The sequence below is a fragment of the Homalodisca vitripennis genome, chromosome 4 (assembly GCF_021130785.1).
Source record: "Homalodisca vitripennis isolate AUS2020 chromosome 4, UT_GWSS_2.1, whole genome shotgun sequence".
Classification (NCBI taxonomy): Eukaryota; Metazoa; Arthropoda; class Insecta; order Hemiptera; family Cicadellidae; genus Homalodisca; species Homalodisca vitripennis.
In genome coordinates this window covers 125,160,159-125,182,106 of record NC_060210.1, presented here as the reverse complement: position 1 = coordinate 125,182,106, position 21,948 = coordinate 125,160,159, and the positions used below count along the sequence as shown (strand labels likewise).

Here is a 21,948-nt window from a genome sequence, read left to right as displayed (position 1 = left end):
AGGAGTGGATTTGTTGGAAAATAGTCAAACACAAACACATTAGTAGTCAAAAATACTATTTAATTAGTTCAATAATTTTTGTTGTCAACTCAAAACTAGAGTTTTGGAGATTTTCTACAATATTAAAGTGATCTGTATTTAATAATTTTAGAAATTCTGTTTTAATATTCTTCTTCTTAAGTAGCTGAAACAAAACACACAAATAAGTAAACAGATTTCTAATGTAACATACATTAAGACAAAGTTGTGATATATATATTAATAAGGTACAAAACAGAAGAAACTGTACTAATATAAATTTTTGTTGTAGTTTTTGAACTCTATTACTTTTTGTTATTACTCTATAATTATCTGTCATGCGTCTTTTTCTTTCCTTATCATTAATCTTGTTGATGTTTTGTTAATAAAAGCCTTAAGTAAAGGTAATTTAGCTTTTAGTTCTATAACAATTTTGCCAACTCCCTGCCTTGTACCTACAATGGTATTGGTAATCTCAAAAACAAATATGATAAGATAATCAGTAAAGTATGCAATTTGTATTATTGTTTACATGTGAGAAAATCATCAAATAGTAAATAAATGGAAAATACGGTATTATACTATTATAGTGTACATCCATTTACAAGTTGAGGAATTCTTGTTCAGTTAAGACAATCCATTTTGTCAGCTTTCTCTTAATGTTGTGAATATTTTCTTCATAAGGTGCTATCTAATATGATTTATTATCTAAAAGTGATCATGTTTGACATGCACAACATTGATATTGTCATTTTGTAAGATTCTTTGAGGTGTGAGAAATTACATCGGTTTATTATTTATACAGGCTGGTGCATGTCAATCCCATTTGATTGGAAGCATAAATGATTGTGCTCTGGTAGGATTTTCTTTCATTGTTTATTATTGTGTCCTTGACTTGTCTGCTTTGTAATATAAGCTTTGTGTTTTCTTTCCTGAGATGTTCAAGTTCTTAGTCATATTTTGTTTTGCAGTTGCTATTTTTGCTTTGTCTTCAAGCCGACCAGTGTTTATTATAGAACTATTCTCTAGGGCTTAAATATACAGGATTTTCGTCTTGTTCATGCCATGTCTCTTGCTTGCACATATGTGTGTTGCTTAATTTCATTGTTTTTTAATAATTTAGATTTCACTAATGAGTTTGTGTAAATATTTAATATGTGAAAAAGTGTAGTACTTCAATTTTAATTAATTTAACAGACCTATGCCAAATTCAACAAAATACAATAAAAAAGTTGGTACTTTTTCAAATCTTTTACTTGAAAAATAATTATTATGTAATTTTGTTTAGTTAAATAAATTAGCACTTTTTTCATTTATATAATTTTTAAATAGTCGTTAGGGGGTTAATGTAGTGATTCATAAAATATACCTCACTGTACTGTTGAGATTGGTTGTGGAAAGCTGGGGAATCATGTTCCGCAACAACAACCAATGCCATAAACTCTCCTAATATTTCCAAATTGCCTTCTTTAAATATCGGACTTAGCTCTAGAGCTGATTTTCTGAAACAAAATATTTAATACAATATTCAATTATGTAAACCGCTATAAAATGAAGCACTTTGTTTATACAAGCAGACAGCTTTAAATAGAAAAATATTTTGCATGATCTATTTTTGTGGTTTAATTTCATTTGTAAGTAATAAATACCTTTTAATAATATATTTTATTATTACCGTACTGATATTATATTCCAAGAATCTTAGTCCTACTGTAAATAACATTATAATAGTTAAACATTTTCAAATCTCTATTGGAGATAAATAATAAGGTACACTCTTCTTGAAATGGTAGTAAACACCTCATACACTCGGTTGTGCAATATGGATGTACTGAATAAAGAATTAAGCTGATTTTATAAAACACACTGATTTTTGAATAAACACAGTATGTATATCAATGTATGGGATACAATCCATTGAGAATGCAGAGATTTTAAATAACATTTTGCCGCCTCCTCACCAAAAACTTGATAGCTCCCCCCTCCACCACCAAACAGAATTGCTACAACAAAAACAGAACTTCTTCCATGATATGTTTACAAAAGAAGACTTAGATTACCATCGTCAGTATATTTCATGTTGGTGTATTTAATCCCAAATATAAATTTAATTGGTAAATTACATTTTTTGAAATCAATATAAGTAATTAAATTTCCAAAATTATACATAGACTTTGTGAAAGATGACAAGAGTTCACTTAATTCTGGATACTTGATTTTTTACAAGGCCAAGCTTATAAGGGCATACTAGTTATCTATTGTTGTCCTGGCTACCTGGCTACACATCTGAGGTTCTGATTTGTACGGGTATGATAGAGTTTCAGGAAAACCTATACATTGAATGCAAATTATAAGCAATTAGTATCTACAGATAATTGTAATTTTAACAATTCATTAGCATTGAAAAAATAAGGTAAGTTTCTGAAGTGCACTTATGAGATTGAGACGATTTCCTATTTATGACACAAATTTTAACTTTGGCCCCACGCTAAAAGCCTCGGATGCATAGCTGTCAGCTGACTATCGATCTTCCTAAGTACATATGTTTACTAACCAAGCTACATTAGATACTCGTAATAAAAACTACACAGCGTTGAGAAAAAAAGTAAAAACTACAGTAGACTGATGAGTGAGTGATCCACTGACATAGTAAAGGTTTTGACAAGAAGTTGAGGAGGTTGCTCACTGTCACATAGAGGCCTAAATAGGCCTCTTATACTTAAACCAGCTTTCTAATACTTTAATCAACTTAAAGCATAACTTACCCAGTGTTTATGATGGTATGACACTTCAAGTAACCTTTAGCCTGATTGAACGTGAGTGTGAAAGGAACAAAAAAAGCTTGTTTTAACCAACTCTTTTTGTTCTGTAATAGTACAGTATATATACACATTTTTGTCATTTTTATATTTTTTACTACCTAGTGTGTGCCCCCCTAGATATGCTACTATTATGAATGAATGAATGAATGTTTATTGTCATATTACATCTTACAAGATCCAGCTATGCTGGTAAGACAGATGACATAGTCAGAAATTTCCCTTTTTTCGGTCTCCCATCGTTAGTACTAATAGATTTAACAAGATTCTAGCTAAAATGATTTGCTAACAAATAAATAAGCTCTGTTATAAATAACAGTATTAACACTTTCAGCTATGAACAAATTAACTACAAACTAATTAACAGTATTAAAACCTATGTCAAACATTTATTTTGTAAAGCATTCCTGAGTCAGATGTACATTAAAATTGTAGTACACCATAATGTAATAACAATCATTCATTAAACTAATTAACAAATAAAACAATAAAATTAGTTAAATAATTAACAAATAAAACAATAAATTACTAAAACAATTAATAAATAAAACAATAAAATTAGTAAAACAATCAAATTAATAAAACCATTAACAAATCAAACAATAAAATTGGTAACAATGTAACAATATTCAAATAACAAAATGGAGATCAATTATTGAATTTTGTATTACATTAAATTAAGTTTCTTAGGAGAAAACACTTAATCTTCATAACTAGATTATTATGTTTTTGTCATTTAGAAATTCGGAAATCTTGTAGTAAGCCTTTTTGACAAACATACTTTTTATTCTATCTAATAATTCAACTTGTGGCATTTGTTTGAAATTGTTAGGCAATTTGTTGTAAAGTTTAATACCCATATAATACAAACTTTTTTCAAATATGGCTGTGGTGTGTACAGGATATATTAACAAATTGGTATTTCTAGTATTGTGTTGATGAATAGTTTTTTCTTTAGAAAACCAGTTCAAATTTTGATGAACTTGACTCAGTACTTCATACATGTACACACAAGGGACAGTAAGAATCTTCAGTTTCTTAAATTTTTCTTTACAAGAACTTCTTCTAGATGAAAATGTCATTATTCTTATAATCTTATTTTGGATTTTTAACACTTTTTCTGTTATCTCTACTGAGCCCCACAATGTAATTCCAAACTTCATAATTGAGTAAAAATAGCCATAGTACCACACACACACAGCTCATATTGAAACAAATAGAATTGAGTTTTTTACATAAGTTTTGTATTTGTCCTGTCCATGCCATATGCTCATCAAAACAAACTCCCAATAGTTTTACATTTTTGCATCTATTTATTTGTTCTTTATCTATTGTGACTGTAAACATTTCTTCTCTTTGCTGTCTATTTTTGAAGTGAATAATATTTGTTTTTGTAGTATTCAGAATCATTCCATTAACTTTAAACCACTCTTCTAATTTAACTATAGTTTGTTCTACTAATAATTTCATTACATGTAAGTTTTTCTCCTTGATTATAGCTGTGGTGTCATCAGCATATAAGACTAATTTCGTGTCTATGTCTTGTGGTAGATCATTTGTATACAATGTAAATAGTAATGGTCCTAAGATCGATCCTTGCGGAACTCCTGACACTACATTTTCATACTCTGAATGATACCTTTTATAGTCTGATACTAAAGTTGTTTTTTGTTTTCTCCCTGTAATATATGACTTAAACCAATTTAAAGATGTGCCCTCCACTCCATATAATTCTAATTTCTTCATTAAGATATCATGATCTACACAATCAAATGCCTTTGATAAATCACAGCACACTGCCACTGTAGACTGTGATCCATCCAAAGCACTGTAAACTTCCTCTGCAAGGTTGGTAAGTGCCGTGTCAGTTGAGTAATTTTTTCTAAAGCCATGTTGACATCCAGTAATCATACTATTTTTTTCTAGGTATTTGTATAATTGATGGTTTACTACTTTCTCATATAGCTTGGAAAACACTGGTAACAATGAAACCGGACGATAGTTTTTTACTTCAGTTTTCTCACCTTTTTTGTAAATGGGTTTCACTACTGAATATTTAAGCTTGTCTGGAAAAACACCTGTTCCTAATGATTGATTAACCAAATTTGTTATTGGCTTCACAAGATATTCCTTACAGTCTTTAACAATTATTGAGGGAATTTCGTCCCAGCCAGTAGACCACTTGTTAGGCAACGTTGATATTAATTTATGAATTTCTTTCGCTTGAACAGGTTTAAAACGAAAAGACGTAGGCTACTGTTAACTTTTTGTAATTTTCCCACTGCTTTTACCGGAGAGCTTTTTATATTCAATTGTTCTATAGTCTTTAAATAAGATTAATTAAAATGATTAACCATCTCATTATGTTCTCTAATTACTTTCCCATTAACCACTATTTCTCTTACTCCATCGTGATTTTTTGTGTTTATACCAATTTCCTGTTTTATAACTTGCCAGGCTGCTTTACCCTTGCAGTTAGATTGTTCTATGTATAAATCATTAGCTCTACGCTTAGCTTCTCTAACAACCTTTTTAAAAATTGTATTATATATTTTATAATGGATTTTAATTTCTTCATCATTTGAAACTTGTGCTTGTTTGTGGAGTTTTCTCTTATTTCTACTTGAAATTTGTAACCCTTTTGTTATCCACTTTGCTCTAATCTTCCCTCTAATTTTGACGGATTTAAGTGGAAAAGAATAATTAAACATGAATAGGAATTCTCTTAAGAAACTATCAAAGTTTTCATTCACTTTTTTAGCATTGCTGAATTCCCATTCAGTATTTTTAACGTTGATCATAGTCATGTCTAGCTTCTTTAGTGTATCTTCTCTGAATAACATATTTATCCCTACTTCTATTTTCAAATATGGGCAAAGTTGTTATAATAGCATTGTGGTCAGAGAGGCCAACATTCGTAACTAAAAAATTATCAATCTTAAACCTATTGTTTGTTATTATGTTATCTAGACATGTTCCACTTGCTGGTCTTGTTACCTCAACAATATTTATTTTAAAGCCATTATAATTAAGTATTTCATATAATGTTTGTGGTTCCTTTTTATTTAATACATTGATGTTGCAGTCTGTAGCTATTAAAATATTGACATTTTTTTTAATTTCTGAATTTATTCAATAAACCACCAAGTTTTTCAAGAAAAATATTAAGGGTGCAATTATCCGGAGTTCTGTATAAAGATATAATAATTATTGGGGTTTTTAAATCCAAAAGTTCTATTATGGAGCATTCAAAGTAATAGTTATCATTGTACATTTTTAAATCATTTCGGACCTTAAAGTTTATTCCAAAGTTTTCTCTGACCAAGATTGCCAAACCTCCTCTAGTACAGTTTTCTCTAACATAAAAATCAGCTAATTTGAAAAATTCAATATTATTCAATAAATTTACATTTTCCTTTGAAAGCCAGTGTTCATTCAAGCATATTATACAGATTTTTTCTCCCAAATCTGCAAGCAATAAGTTAAGTTCATCCAGTTTGCTTTTAATTCCCTGAATATTAAGTGTATTAACAAACAACTAGAGTTACCAATTAAATTGCTATCACTAAAACTAAAACTAAAATCTTTCCTGGCAGTGCAGGTGTCGTCCTCTATGGGCTGGTTCCTGGTGGGGGTGGTTGACCGTTTCCCTCCTGGGTCGTCAGGTCTCTCAATCTCGGACTGAGTTGTCTGCCTTCCGCTGATGCTATGGGTTGCTCCAGGTTGAACTCTTGTATCGCTGTAATGATCTGCTCAGCCAACCATTGTTTTCCTTTGGTGTTGAAATGCATACCCTGGTGGGTATGCATCTCCCTCTCAGCTCTGCTCCCTTCAACAATTTTGAGATTTTTATGTGTTGACATGAGATCCTTTAAGGCACTGTTGGTCCTTCTTGTTTCTTCATTGACACATGACCAGTTTGCAAGATCATATCTATTAGGCAAATCTACCAGAACTACATTTTTCTCCTTGCATTGCTGTAGAGTGTCTGAAATGCAGTTTAAGGCTTCTTGTGATTCATTTCGCGCTACATCGTTTGTCCCACATATCATTACTAAAATGTCTTTAGGTCCCTGAATCTCGGACTCAATATTTTCCATATTTAGTACTTGCTTGGAACGACCACCATAGTGGTCGTTCCAAGTTGTACAAATGTTGTACAAATTACTATAGTAGATAATTTGTACAAAACCAATAGCGCTAGAAGAATGATGCAATTTGTTTAAATTCCAGGCTACATCCTTACCATGACTATCAGCGCACAAAAGTATTTTGTTTATTTTGTTATTACAATCCTGTTTTGAATTTTGACTATTTGTGTCATTTTCTTCATTATATGTTGCAAGAGGTTGAAATCTGTTAGCTGACACCAAGCTAAAGTCCATTTCAGTGGTGGAAGCTGTAAGTTTAATTTCCCTTTTATTTGCTTTAGGTTGAATAAAATCTCCCATTGTTAACGGTAAACTTGCTCTTCGCTCTACATATTTTTTTTTTACAATTTTTCTTAGTAATTGATTCTTTCAGTTTTATAAAATCTTCGTCTTTGTAAAACTATATTTTGGAGTATTGTCTTTTCTTCTCTCAGCTGGATAATCTTCTTTTGGGCTTCATCAAGATCTGCACTCAATGATTTTATCATTAAATTCATATTTTTTAGTTCTTCCGTTAGAGCCAGATTACAATCAACCTCATCGACATCCTCACATTCACTGCCAATAGCATTTAATGCTGCAATACATTTTGAACAACTCCATCTGATATTCGAGTTTTTTATTTCTTTGAAATCATTTTCAGTTAAATCAGTGCATTCAAGATGATGCCATTGTAAGCAGGAGTTTCTACAAAGTACTGCTTTGCAAGATTACTAATATTTTTTAAACATTTTCCACATGGACATTTAATTTGTTTGCCCATTCTAATTATCTTAATCAAATAATATGTTCTTTATACTTTAATAAAATGTTCCAAATGTTATTTACTTTGAAATCTTTATAAATATGGTAAGAATACTAAAATAATTAGTTTAAGTTTCAGCTTTATTAAATTAACAAGCTGCAAAAGGTAAGTGGCAAAAAGTAAATGTCACCAGGTGTATTTGAACCAGGTATCTTCAATTCAAGAGTCTGACAATTAAGCCACTCAGCTATCAGTCCTGAGATATCATATGGTGATATATCACACATATACTTGGCAATTACAATCTGGTCAGTCAAGTCAGCAATACAATCACTGAAAAGTTTGTCTCAGTTGATAAGAGAGTACAAGGGTCAGGTAACCTGGCCTCTTATCTGATTACCTTTCTTATCAAAAGTGCAGCCTTCTTGGAATTTCCTGATTTTACTAAATAGAAAACTTAAAGTTATTATATTACTTCTTTGCAAAACTGTAAACTGACAACGTAAATTTGAAGCACAGAACTTATTATCAAAATTGGTTAAACTTTAATTTAAAACAACTCACTAAAAGTCACTGAATTTCTGTCCAACTTGAGGAGCACAAACTTCACTCAACCATCCACCCTGATTATCACCTTCAATTTCCTTATTATGAATTGATAAATCATGAAGATTTCTTCCAAAATATTATCTGAATATATAATTTGGGCCTTCAGATGAAAATATAGCATTTTATCTGACATGGTAGGAGAAGTGAAAGAAAGGTCCTTTTACCCATCTCAGGACAAAAATATGCAGTACCAGTTTGGACAGACATAGGATGCCAACCTCAAGATTCTTCACAAGAAGCAAGGTCAATCTTACATGGTTATCCATAAGGATTCCAGGGATAAGATTGGCAGCTTAATGAATTACCTGGAGAGAAGAGAATTTCAGCAGAAGAAAAAGAATGGAAAACATGAGGAAGCAGTATATGGTAAGAAAATAGTTTTTAATTCCAGCTCTTTAAGCAATTTATAGCAAAGCCAACCCCCTTAGTGGGGCTTTAATTTTTTTTTTTTTTTTTTTTTTTTTTTTAGTTGTCATGTCTTAAAAACCTTTGCTAAATTATATAAGTTACAACAACCTTCCTCTATACCAACATAACTTTTTTTAATTAAAGACTAATGTTTTATTGTGTTCACATCATTTACTATATAATAATATTTCATATGTCTCACTCTGTCAGCTGTAGAGCTACATTCTCAGAGGTATGGATGAGAGCAGTGGTGTCAAAGATTCCACTGATAAGGACCACTCCCTTTATCAGCTGTCTCAGTCCCGGCTCCAGAGAGTTGAACCAATCAGGCTCCAGTAGTGAGGCTGTGAGATGAGCACCAGCAGAATGTCCTCCAAACCACACATTTCTGCCACATTGAAGTACGTGTTTTTAATCCACAGGTACATACATAAAACACATAAATGTACGTTTATGTATACGTTTTTTGTATACATACATACATAATAATAAGTATATATACATTTTATTTTCATTGTTTAAAAAGTTTATTAATTGAAGAAAAGTGTTTATTTTGGGGTCTATATCATATTTAAAACACCCCTTTAATACTTAGTTGCCAGTCTTAACTAATAAATTATAATCTGTCTTAAGTCAAAGAATTTGTTATAACTTCATAACATTTTTGTACGTTTTGCTCGTAAAAAAAGTATTACTGTACTTTTTTCAAAAGTAACAGGTTATTTACGTATAAGGAAATAGACAATGTTTATTATTTCTATTACAGAAAATTGTGTTTTCGGCTATCTTTTTGCCATAGAAATATATAGGTTCCACTAAGTTGACTGAAGTAATGCTACTAAAATTTACTTACTTAGAGCCATTTTCTTTTGCCATATTCAGAACAAAAACAGCCAGCTCTTTAATTTCTTCAACTATGGCATCAAGTGTTACTGAAACATCCAAATGTCATATAGTTATTAGAGATCGGCACAATTAATTGTTTCACAGAACCAGTAGTAATTAAATTACTATTTCAAATATATTTTGTTTATAAAAAGGCTCTCAGCTATTCCAGCAGCATTAGTTATTTGCATCTTATTAGACAAGTGAAAGATCCTGGGTGGTAGCCCATACTCATAATTATGTTATCGCAATTAATGTATTTTCATGAATGTACAAAAATAAGACAGCAGTGAAATGGTTACTCATAAAATACAAAATTACTTCAAAATAATAAAGTAAAATGTAGTAAAATTAAGGAAACTTATTAACAGATCAAAAAATGTATACCTACACTTACAAACTAATAACAATAAATTATTTAAAAACTCATAAATAGTCATTTTCAAACAATTTTAAAGGAAGCAAGGGTTAACCCTTAAAGTGTACATGGTGTACCCTAATATTCTTTTTATTAATACATTACAGTTTTATATATTAAAAATGCTCAAAATGTGCAGTTAAAGAGCAAATGTCTACAAGTATCAGTAAAGATTACTCCATTCCCACAATTCCATTTATTTTTTAATTAATTTGATGTCAATATTCGACCACGCTTTTATAAGCTACAGTCAACCTCTTTTAGTTTCTGAATATCTTCATATTGATATGCTACTTTTATAAGGATACCAGAAATGTTACATACATTTACCATTGTTTTAATAATTTTTGTTACACTGTTGTGACATTGTTGATAGTGAAATTTAAAAATACCGTACCAGAGGGTACCAGGTCGTAGTCCACGACAACACATTTGATCCCAGCTTTCCACAACGGTATCACAGTATAAGCAGATAAATCCTTGGAGAGCATCTGCCAGAATCCTCCGTGAATGTATACAAACACGGGTGAATCTGGAAAAGCATTAAACTATATAGTTCAAACAACTAACTGTTCATTATTTTAAATTAACAAGGTGGTGAGAGGTGGTGAAACTGTAACTCTCCTGGGGAAGGGAGGGTATGGAATACCTATTAGAACAGAGGTGTGTCTGAGGGCCCTTCTCCAGAAAATTTTGAATATAAGAGGTCTCAAAACTGTGTTTTTATGAATTTTTGAGATACAGAGGAAAGTATCTCGCTGCAATTGAAGCCTGTATATATATATATATATATATATATATATATATATATATATATATATATACACTTTTCACAATATATATGCTATAAGTCACAACAAGTTTCCTTTCGCTGCAATAATAAAAAACCGTTTATATTTACTATGGTACTGAAAGGATGATTATTGCTTTAGTTACGGTACTTCGAACATGTTTCCATCTTTACTAACAGTCAAAATTATATTTAAATATATATAGTTCAATACTAGTAGTTTGAACAAACATATTCAAAAAATTTTAAATAGTGATTTAAAAATAATTTTTTAAAATAAATAACATATTACGTAATCTAACCTAGACTAACTTCACTTATATTTTTTTATAAATTAATGAAAAAATGTGCATTGTATTGTATTATTGTTGCTGAACACTGTACTTAACTATGCTTATTTCATTTTCATGATCAATAGCAATAAATGATTTGATTTGATCATTTTATTTTCAGTCTGTATGACATTTTATTATAACAACTCAATATTATAATTGTGTTTACAACTGGAGACATTATTTTGTACATTAAGTCTATAAAAAAACAATATCTTGAATATTTTAAACATTTTGAAATTCTAAATTCAGGATAGAATATTAAAGTCTCATTTAAGCCGGTACATCCAAAATGTTATGTAGTTTGGAAATAGAGTAATCTATTTCACTGTTTTCCTTAATATTTTTTAGATTTGAAACAAAACTTGAGTAACTGGTAAAAATCTATTCTTCTCTGTTTTTAGGACAAGTTTTGTCTTTACATTAAAGTTTTGTGAAGACACATCTGCATATTGTGAAACCTTCAATTTGAACAATTATATTGGTTTTTACTATGGTGATTTGGAAATCTCTATTTTTTTTAAACCTGTTTAAAACTCCCAAAAAGAACCTTAAAAGTAAAAAATATAAACAAGGCAACGTTGTTGGTTTAACGTTGATTTCTCCACAAGGTCTACTTAGATATCAAATTTTAATATTCTAACTTGAATGGAAGCAACTAAACATTGCTTCTTAACAGTGAGTAGTACTGTACATCTTAATACAGAATTAAGTGTTATTTTACAAATTTAAATGGAAGTAAGTGTAATAGGTATAAACCAGCGTTGTTACATTTGGAAAGATCTAAGTATGGTCTATACGAATAAGTATTAAGTAATAATTATATTCCACCCACCTTTTGGCAAATCTGTGCCATAAAGATCAATATGCTGATACTTCCGTTTACCATACTGCAAGTCTAGAAGATGTGGTACTTCTTTTCTAGCTGTTATACTTGCTGAAAAATAAACAAATATTACATTATCTATTTCCTTTTAACCTCAACATCAATAATTACAAATTAAATATAAGAATATGAATATCTTTAGTATCAAAATGGCTACAAATAAAATAATATTACATATAGGTAAACTAGAACAAATAACAATAATGCATTTCAAATATTGGAAAAAAGAACAAAATTCAAACAGAAATATTTAGTGACAGATACTACTTAGAGTTCGTAACAAGACAACTAAAGGGCTGAAATTGGAACTGGTAATAAAATGTAGTAACAAGATAAACTACAGACTGATAACAAGATATATATATATATATATATATATATATATATATATATATATATATATATATATATATATATATATTAGAACCAGTTACAAGATAAATTTATAACAATATAAAAAATAAAAGTAAAACGATGGGTATCAAATAACAAATCACCATAAAAATTGATTTGATTAAAAAACAACAACAAAATAGAAACTAGTTTTGATGATGAGAGAAGGGAATATTGATATATTGAGTATAAAAATCTAATATATGTTGTACAGGGCAAGCATTGACACTACGCTAGATAATAGAGGCCAAATGGATCGAATCTCACTTCACTAACACTCTAAGAACTTGTTTCTTGAATGAGGCAAGAGAGACACAATACAAGTCGATCTCAGAAAACACCAGACTTCCCTCCCTCGCCAACCTCTACAGACCACTATTATGGTTGTAGCTTGTAGGCAGACAACTCCTTTGAAAGATGGATTTGGATCTCATACCACAAGGAACTGCAAAGTCAATATTGTACAACTTATGGTTGTGAATAAGGACGTTCACCATTTTAACGAGCAGGCTGAGGTCAAAGATCCTGCGCTTCAACTGCAACTCATAGAGCCTCTCGAAAACAATGACAGGTGTCTCTAGATAGACATAACCAAGGCTCCAAACCAAAATTCTGATTAAACTACCTGGATTCTTTTACCATGTTGATAGGACCAATTTGGTAAGGGTACCATATGGGTGAAGCAAACTCACGCAGAAGCAAAATTAAGAACCTGAAGTGGAAAATCAGTGACAGAGAAGATCTGAAATTGCTGGTTGAACAGAAGACAGAACCAAAGAGTCAACTTGTCTGGAAACAACATGGGCTGAGTAAAGTTCATGTAGCCTACATCATGAAGGATGTAGGAGTCATGATGACTCTCAGATCCTTCATCTTAAATGCTCTCTTCAAAGATGTTCCAGCCATATGGTAGTTGAAGAGTAGAGTAATATTACCACACCCATAGGACAAAACTTGATATTTGAAGTCCATAATGTTAGAATTGCTTCAGTCCACTATATTAGCCAGAGAACTCTGGTGGATCCTATATCCACGAGATTACAGAGCATAAGAGATCTTTCCACCATAGACAAACATGAGATAGTTAGAAGAAATGGCTGTACTGATGTTAATAATAAACAGCAGGAGACCCAAATACGATCCTTGAGGAACACCTCACAAAACTGGGAAACGTTTTAAGAGGTCCCCATCACATTTAAGAATCAAGACTGTTACGAAAATAACACTTTGTTAATGAATCATTAGTGAAGCTTTTTAGGCAAAAAGCACTATTGCGGTCATTCTTCTAGCAATACTCATATGCCCCAGAAGGTGATATATACCAATCATTACCTCTAAAACATGTATACATATAAAGGTTTAAAATCTGTCACTTTTCAAATTTATCACAATCCTAGTAAAGATAGTTTGGATATTTCTTTTACAAAAATGAACTTTATATATGTAATGCCCTTTGCTCAGCATACTTATAAAATTGTGGTTTTACTCCATAATTTTATATCTATAAAATTTCTTTGAGAGGTCGATCACATTTTAAGTCTTATTCTGCCCATACCCACGGGCAACTGGCCTGTGCAAGGATTGTGTTACACAGAATAAGAAGAGTCAATACAGGTACTGATAAAATGTGCTATGGTCACAAACAAGATTTCAACCTGCAGTATTTCTAAATAAGATCCAAAGTTCGACATCTTAGATTATATAACCATCGGCAATGTGTACCACAAAAAATAACAACTGTGTTTTGTGATTCGTTCATAAAGAGTAGGCCTACTTGCTCTGTGGAGATTTGAATCCAGATGTCTCAAGGTATTAATTGATATTGTCATTTATATATATTTAATGAGTATATATATATATATATATATATATATATATATATATATATATATTTAACTGATAAAATATAACATTTTTATCTGTATATTTGCAAGAGTTCTTTCAAATTCCACGCTATTGGTACTTAAACGATTTTTTTGTTTTCAGCAGGTTGCAAAGAAACCTTAGATTTATTTTATCAATCAAGTAATGAAATTATTTTTGATTGTTCAAATGTAATGTAATGTATATTATCAACACCTTCATGTTAAAAGTCCTATAGATATTAGTATTAGTTAACTATTTTATTCCTTTGTTGAGTAAGTTAACAATTTAATAACAAATTAACTAAAACAAACATTTTAACAATATTATTTTCTTAAAATGAAACACACAATTCTCTAATAATTTTTTATTTATTTCACAAGGTTTTTCGATATCTAAGATGCCATTGTCAGATGTGAATCAAACGCGACAATACTGCATACTTTTATACCGTATTCTTTTCTTTTTTTTATAAAATAGTTATTCTTTCTAAATTTGTATGAAAAATTCCAGTATAAACAAAAATTATAATAACAATAAGCTTTATTTTTCATAAAAAATCATTATTATTATTGACGATGTGATAAGTTGCAGCTTGAAGTCACATATTACTTATTACCAACTAAACTATTCTGACTGCAAAAGGTTTATTTATATTTTAAAATTATTTGAATTTCTATGCAATATTTCTAATTCTATTTTTATTTATTAAAAATCTCATCTAAACTGTGGAATTGTAAGGATGGTTTACATTAGATTTATTCTGATGAGTGTCCTGAAACGTATTTAGGAATTCCTTATTATATCTGCACCACTTCTGAGCTATGGATGGCTTCTAGGGAACAAACTATTAGTGAACTTCTTTCACAAGTTTTATGCTCCTTAATTTCTAGAAACTACACACTTTTGTGAGGAATTATCTGGTTACATACCATTAGTAACAACTTCGAGATGCAAAGGTACAGCTTGGTCTGGATGTACGCGCACAACCCATCTGCTAGGACTGTACTGATCTCTCTGTGACAAAATATCACTGTCAATAATTACCTACTAAAATATTGTTTGTACATAAACCCATATATGGAGCAGATAAACTGTTACTCTAACTTACAGTTGTACCAGTAGAGGATCGATACTGACCCCATGGGCTTATACAGGTTAAAAGATATGAATAAAATGTAAATAGATTATGTTAAGAGGAACTCTTGTAACTTGGGGCTATAGTTAAAAACTATTATAAATAGGATCTCGTCTCGTATTCCATAAATGTTTCACTTCAGAAAATAAGAAATTTGTAACACCAAAATACACTAAAAGAGTTTTAATTTTTGACGTGACAACGTCTTAAATTAGGTTGCGGCTCGGAGTCACTCATGAAAAAGTGTAACGCCCGGTAACGTTACGATGCCCGTCCAGTGGGTCCGCCGCACGGGATCCGCACGGGATAAAGCAGATAACTGTGGGTCCGCCGCACGGGATAAAGCAGATAACTATGTTTATTCGTTAAAATGTGGAGTGCTTAGATTCGTCATTTACAACAACTACAACAATAAAGGTAAATAATTGTACACTGATATTTCATTATCGTAAACTATGATTGATTGATTAATTGTTAGATTGACACAAAAGTTGAGAAACTGAGTTTATAGGTTATGTCATACTATTGACAAATGTTGATAGTGTTAAGTAAATTATTAGTTTTAATCACTCTGCAATCAATCGTAATTCAGTCGATTGAGAAGAAACAGCGCGTATTGCTAGTCAAACATTTAAAATAACAAATTATAACCTCTAACCTGTCATAACAGTGCGACCAAACAAACGAACTAAACCGACCAATCACCACGCGCGGAGTTAGAATTTAACTGTGTTTAGCAAGAATTTCAAATTCCAATTTTAGTAAATGTTTTATTCAACTTTACCATTTACAATAACAAATTTTAATTAATTTCAAAAATGTTTTAGTAAACAAAATATATTTCTATAGTTAAAATTTGTGCAAATTCTTATTTTCATTCAATTCCTTGTTCCTATTGTGCAATTTAATAATATTCATATCAATAAATATTCTACCGAGAAAAAGACGTTGTCACGTAAAATCTTCGCCCGTAAAACCGACTTTACAGGCAACCATAACTATGTCATTTAATAGCATAAAATAACTGGAACATTTGTTTTACTGTATTTACTAATAACACTCAAATGGTTATGATTTCATTGTATATTGTATGTAAGTGGTAAGAGGGAAATTAGTCTCTCGTCTTGAGATATTTTAAATCAATATTTAGTATTAGGTTGTAAAATCTCTAAGTCAGGCTCAAACCCCCACTCATTCTCTAATTTAGTAACCAAACACTCTTTTACATTCTTATTGTAGTTGCAAATAATTTAAGCTATGAGTAATACTTTATTTGAACTGCTCTGTTCTTCAGATCAGGTTTCTTTTATTATTATAAAGATGATGTACAGTATAAACATTCACAAAACTCGCTAATTAAAATTTTAGTTAAATGTTTGATTTGTTAACAAATTAAATATATTGATATTCATTTCACAGATTCCACATTTAACAGAATTTTCAACGGGTAGGGTACGATAAGCGGACCAGGTTTTTTATATCGAAGAATGTAATCATCGATACCTAATATTCGCATCTCAAATCCTAGACTATCAATCGATATAAAAGTGTTTGTAGCCCGCAACAACAAACATATGTTTTAAATTAAAATGTGAATTTAATATTAACAGTGATCAAACAAATTATTATAACCAAAATTAGGGAAACTGAAGACGACCATATTTACTCCTCTCACAGTTACATTTGTTTCTTTCCCACAAATTTCACATAATGGGTTTTTCGGTACGAGTCCTACACGTTGAAGCTACGAAAAACATGTACATAAAAACTCGTATTATCTTCTTTCAAAGCAATGTTGTGTAGTTTTCTAAAATTGACTGCCATTCTTAATAATCAAATGTTACTTATGTAAAATTGAAATATTACCTTGCATGTATTACTTGAAAGTGTTTACAGCTGTAGATATAGATTATTTAAGTTAATTGTTCAAAGTAATTAATTAGTATCGATTGATTATATCGATGGTTATGATTGAGTAATATCGTTTGCCAATTTCGATATAAAAAACCGGGTCCGCTTATTGTACCCTTTTCAATAGCCACCATGATTGTTTTAATAACCAATAACACAAAACTTGAGTGAATATCTTAAAAAAATAGCAAATATTGGCTCAATTCAATGTAATTTAGTTACTGTATGGCAAACATATAGAAAATGTTTATGAATGATTACAACATTTTTAATTATAGACATGAAATAGTACACAGCCAGACTGATTATAGTTTCTATGATTATATTCCTTCCAAAAATATATTATGTTTCTATATAAAAGAGCTAGGTAAGAAATTTGTACTTGATTCCAAAAGAGAATTAGTTTTTTAATATATCCTAATCAAACAAGATACTATTCCTACTAAACTTTTCTGCAGATTACCCATGAACTTCAAAATCAAAATCCATAAAATAGTTACAAATAAAGATCACGTAGCATAAAAATTAGTAAAATTTCATATCCAATAGTAGCTAAATTAATAAACAGTTTTTATATAAACGAATAACTTACAAACACTAATGGACTAGGATAAAATAACTCTTACCTCTTCCATGTCAAGACAGTTACTGGGCTTCGTTCAGTAATTTGAGCCAGGTTCTTGTGTAACAGTGGCGATGATGGGGAATACACAAAAAACCATTACTCACTATACATTACTTTCACTATGAAGTCCTACAGTTTGGATTTCAATTTCATAATATTATGTGTCAAAACCTTTTAAAAATAAATTACACTAAAATTTTCAAAGTCAAAGTGAAAGTCAACTTTATTTACATGTACATAGAGTACAGTATTGCGTCAAGATACAATAAAATAATCAATATATAAAATAAAAAGCATTTAGCAAATGATATAGGTTGTTATTTTCTTCTAAGTCCTCCAGTTTAGAAATTCTTGCAGGGTGTAGAAAAGTCTGTCCAGCAGCCACTACGTCAGTGATGTCTTCAGGTTTCTCACTGGTAGCTTCTTCATTTCTTCAGGCAGACAGTTGTAGAAGACAGCGCCTCGGTAGGACGGCTTTTTTCGAAGAGGCTGAGGTGGTGTATATTTAGTGTGAAGTTGTGCCTGTGTCTTGTGTTGTAGTGGTGCTGGTCTCCCAATCTGGCTTGGCCAGACTTCACTGTGTATAGGATAGTTTCAAGGATGTAGAGTGATGCTACAGTCAGTATTTTGGGTTCCTTGAAGGCGTCTCTGCAAGTATCCCGTACAATCAGGCCCTTAAGTGTCCTTACAGCCTTTTTTGTATTATCAAGATTCTTTGAAAGAGTGTGGCACTAGTTCCTCCCCAGACTATCAGCCCATACCTCAGGTGTGATTCGAAAGGTGAATAGTATGCTGTCATGGCTGTTTTTATGTTGCTTATCTGTTTAATTCTTCGTGTAACAAAAATTCCCGAGTTAAGTTTCTTGCGGAGCTGTTCTAGATGAGGTTCCCATGTAAGGTTATTATCAATTATTATGTCTAAATATTTACTAGATTTCACTGTAGTAATTTCTGGGAGCCCTTAGTGGTGGTTTCGATTTGGTGTAAAAATGAGTTGGTAACTTTTGCTTTCGTTTAGGACTAGATCATTTTGATATCAGTATTGTCTGGCCATGTTGAAGGCTATAAAAGTATCTACTTCCAGTTGTTCTTTATTTTTATTTGCAACAACCAGTGCATTATCATCAGCAAAATCACTGCTTCACAGAGGTTCTGTAGGTAATTTGGAAAGTCGTTTGTACAAAGAATGTATAGGCCAGGGCCAAGGACCGATCCCTGGGGCACTCCTTTACTGATTGGTAGAACGTCTGATTTTGCTATCTTTATTATTTGGTTGTCTTTATATGTAATCTCTACCAGTTGTTTTCAGTTGCTGAGGTAACTGTCAAACCACTGAAGTTCTTTTCCATTAATACCAAGATTTTGTAGCTTTTTGATGATCATTTTGTGATCAAGGCAGTCGAATGCTTTGCTGAAATCCAGCAGTATCGTTGTTGCTATATATCCTTGTTCCAGTTTATCTATTATATTTTCAAGTAGTTGTATTACTGCTGTTGCCGTTGATCTTTTCCTAATGAAGCCATGCTGTTTGGGGGTAAGAAGGTTGTGTTGTTGGAGATGTTCATTAGCCTATTTAGGGCAACTTTTTCCAGAATTTTTTGAGAAATTTGAAATGAGAGATATTGGGCGATAATTCTCTGCTTCTATATGTTGACCGCTCTTGAATTTAGGGCAGACTTTCGCGGTTTTCAGACTACTCGGGAAGATGCCTTCGTTAAAAGATTTATTGATTAAGTCCTTGAGAGGAATAGTTCGTCCTTACAACATTTAATTCATTTGGAAGGGATGTCATCTACACCGGATGATGTTTTGGGTTTCATTGAGTCGATGACTTTTTTTATTTCTTCTTCTGTCTTGTCATAGAGCTGTAGGTTAGGAATAGGGAAGTGTTGAGGAAACCTTTGAGTTGTTTCAGCTGTTGGACTTTGATTAGATAATTTATTTTGTTCCAGTGTCCTCTCTGCGATTGTAGCAAAGAATTTGTTAAAAAAATTGGCAATGTTTTTAGTGAGTTATGAATCTCTCCATTAGCATTCAAGCTGTCTATGTAGGTAGCAGTGTGTTTCACCTTTCTCTAAGAATTTATATCCTTCCACAAAGCCTTGGATTTGTTTTCAGCCTGTTCTATAAACTCAACATTTTGCTTTTTCCTCAGGTCTTTAAGTTTAAGGTCATAATTTTTCTTAATGAGTGCCGTATTTCTTTTATCGTTGGCATTTCCTGTGAGGATTTTTCTGTTTAGTGCCTCCAGGTAGGATATTTTAAGTTCTTCATTTTCTGTATCCCATAGTCCTTTTTTGATTCTTTGTTTCTCATTTTTATCACTTTGTTTGGGCATGCAATATCCATTACAAATCGCATAGCACCTTCAAAAGCACCATCAGTATTTTCTCTAGCTGTGACATTGGTCCAGTCTTGAGCTGCTAGGAGTCTTCTAGCTTCTTCATTGTGTGTTTATTGATGATCCTTCGCTTACTCACATTGAAGGTGGTATTTTGTACCTCTGCTGTAATACTACAAACTTGTGCACTGTGGTCAGAGAGTCCCGTTGTACGCTATGTGATCTTCGTTAAGGTTCGTACAGATGAAGGCAATAGAGGTCGAGCTATGATGAGTGACTCTTGTAAGTGGCAGTTCTAGTCTTCTCAGCCTCCCTTCTAGAGCCTCTGCTAAAATTTGTTTCTATTTGTTGTTTGTTAGATTATCCACATTTATGTCCCCCATTATAACTATTGGGTTGTTTAGGTTTATGATTTTATCTAGTTCCGTTGAGATTACGTCTGTTCAATCATCTAGATTGGTTTGAGGTGGTCTGTAGATTCCCATTTTGTGTAAGCCTCTCGATATTATCTTTCATTCCATCTATGTTTTGGTATACTACTACAAGTTTCTTATCTTCCTTTCCATTAAGTTTAGTTTTCAGTATCTGAGGTGTTATTCCTTCAGTGCTAGGTTGAGTTTCAGCTGTGATATGGTCAAGCCTGTCCACTTTGTTCCCAAGTCCTCTTATAATTTGGTTTTGAATTTTGAATGCTTGTGGTGGTGGTGTCCTAAAAAATGTTGGTGTAGTGTGTGCGGTAGTTGGTGTTAAGTTATTATCCTGTCTCAATGGTTGTGGAGAAGGATTGCAGTTTTTTGGACAGGGTTTGTCCGATTCCCTTGATGTCAATAGTTGTGAAGAAGGGTTTCAGTGTTTTTGTTTATTTCTTTTGCACTAGCAAGGCAAAATCAACCACATGTCAAAAATAATTTACTGAGAGTAAAGTAGTTGACTGTTTAAAGAAAAGAGTGAATTTGATATGTTCTTTAATACAGAACCCTTTAATTTGACAACTAACTAATATAAAATTAAAATTAATCATTAATAAATCAACGTTTTATTTTGATTTCAGTGCCGATTTGTATTGATTGTATAGAGGAAATACAAAATAACATGTTTATTTCTTGTAAGATAACACTTTGTAGACATGGATCGTCCTAATAACCTTCAGAACTGATTGAGAACAACAATTTTATATTAAGTGGACAAATTATTTCATTCTACTTTTCATTCTGCGGTTGTGTCTAAAAATGAGTAAACAAGAACTTATCTAATCTGACAATCTAAAGTAGTATATTTTATTGAGGAATTTATTTTAGTAAACCTTTTTATTTTATTTTATCAATTTTAGTTTACAATCAAATTTAACTATTTTCACCATTCAAATATCTTTATTTTGTTACTTATTTACAGGTGTACTGAATTCTTACTATACTTCTTTTAATTTTTCACAAATAAAGAATTATTATTTGAACAGACACTTTAGAGGTATGTGGATATACACACATGATGATAAAGTTTGTAAAGTTGGAATCCTATACGTCATATTGAATATTTGTAAAATTGCAAATATTAATTTTTGAATAAAATATAAACTATGAAATAGTTTAAACGTTAGAGTGTTTTATTGCGGAGTA

General features: G+C 31.2%; 1 protein-coding gene across 1 annotated transcript; it reads right to left on the bottom strand.

Annotated features, from left to right (window-relative positions):
- Positions 1-43: 43 nt before the first annotated feature.
- LOC124360111 (kynurenine formamidase-like) lies at positions 44-21,316 on the bottom strand. The gene is made up of 8 exons (XM_046813440.1): positions 17,993-21,316; positions 15,250-15,334; positions 12,011-12,112; positions 10,451-10,585; positions 9,604-9,682; positions 8,953-9,138; positions 1,388-1,520; positions 44-184 (listed from the first exon to the last, which is right to left on the bottom strand). Exons 1-8 carry the CDS (start codon positions 17,999-18,001, stop codon positions 56-58), a joined length of 858 nt encoding a protein of 285 aa, XP_046669396.1. The 5' UTR covers positions 18,002-21,316; the 3' UTR covers positions 44-55.
- Between the last annotated feature and the right edge of the window lie 632 nt (positions 21,317-21,948).

What these genes read in the sequence shown, in the direction of transcription:
- LOC124360111 (XM_046813440.1), bottom strand. An exon ending in TGGCACAGATTTGCCAAAAG is followed by an intron (nt 10,586 to 12,010) that starts GTGGGTGGAATA and finishes ATGCTTTTCCAG; the next exon opens with ATTCACCCGTGTTTGTATAC. An exon ending in GCAAAAGAAAATGGCTCTAA is followed by an intron (nt 9,139 to 9,603) that starts GTAAGTAAATTT and finishes TCAATGTGGCAG; the next exon opens with AAATGTGTGGTTTGGAGGAC.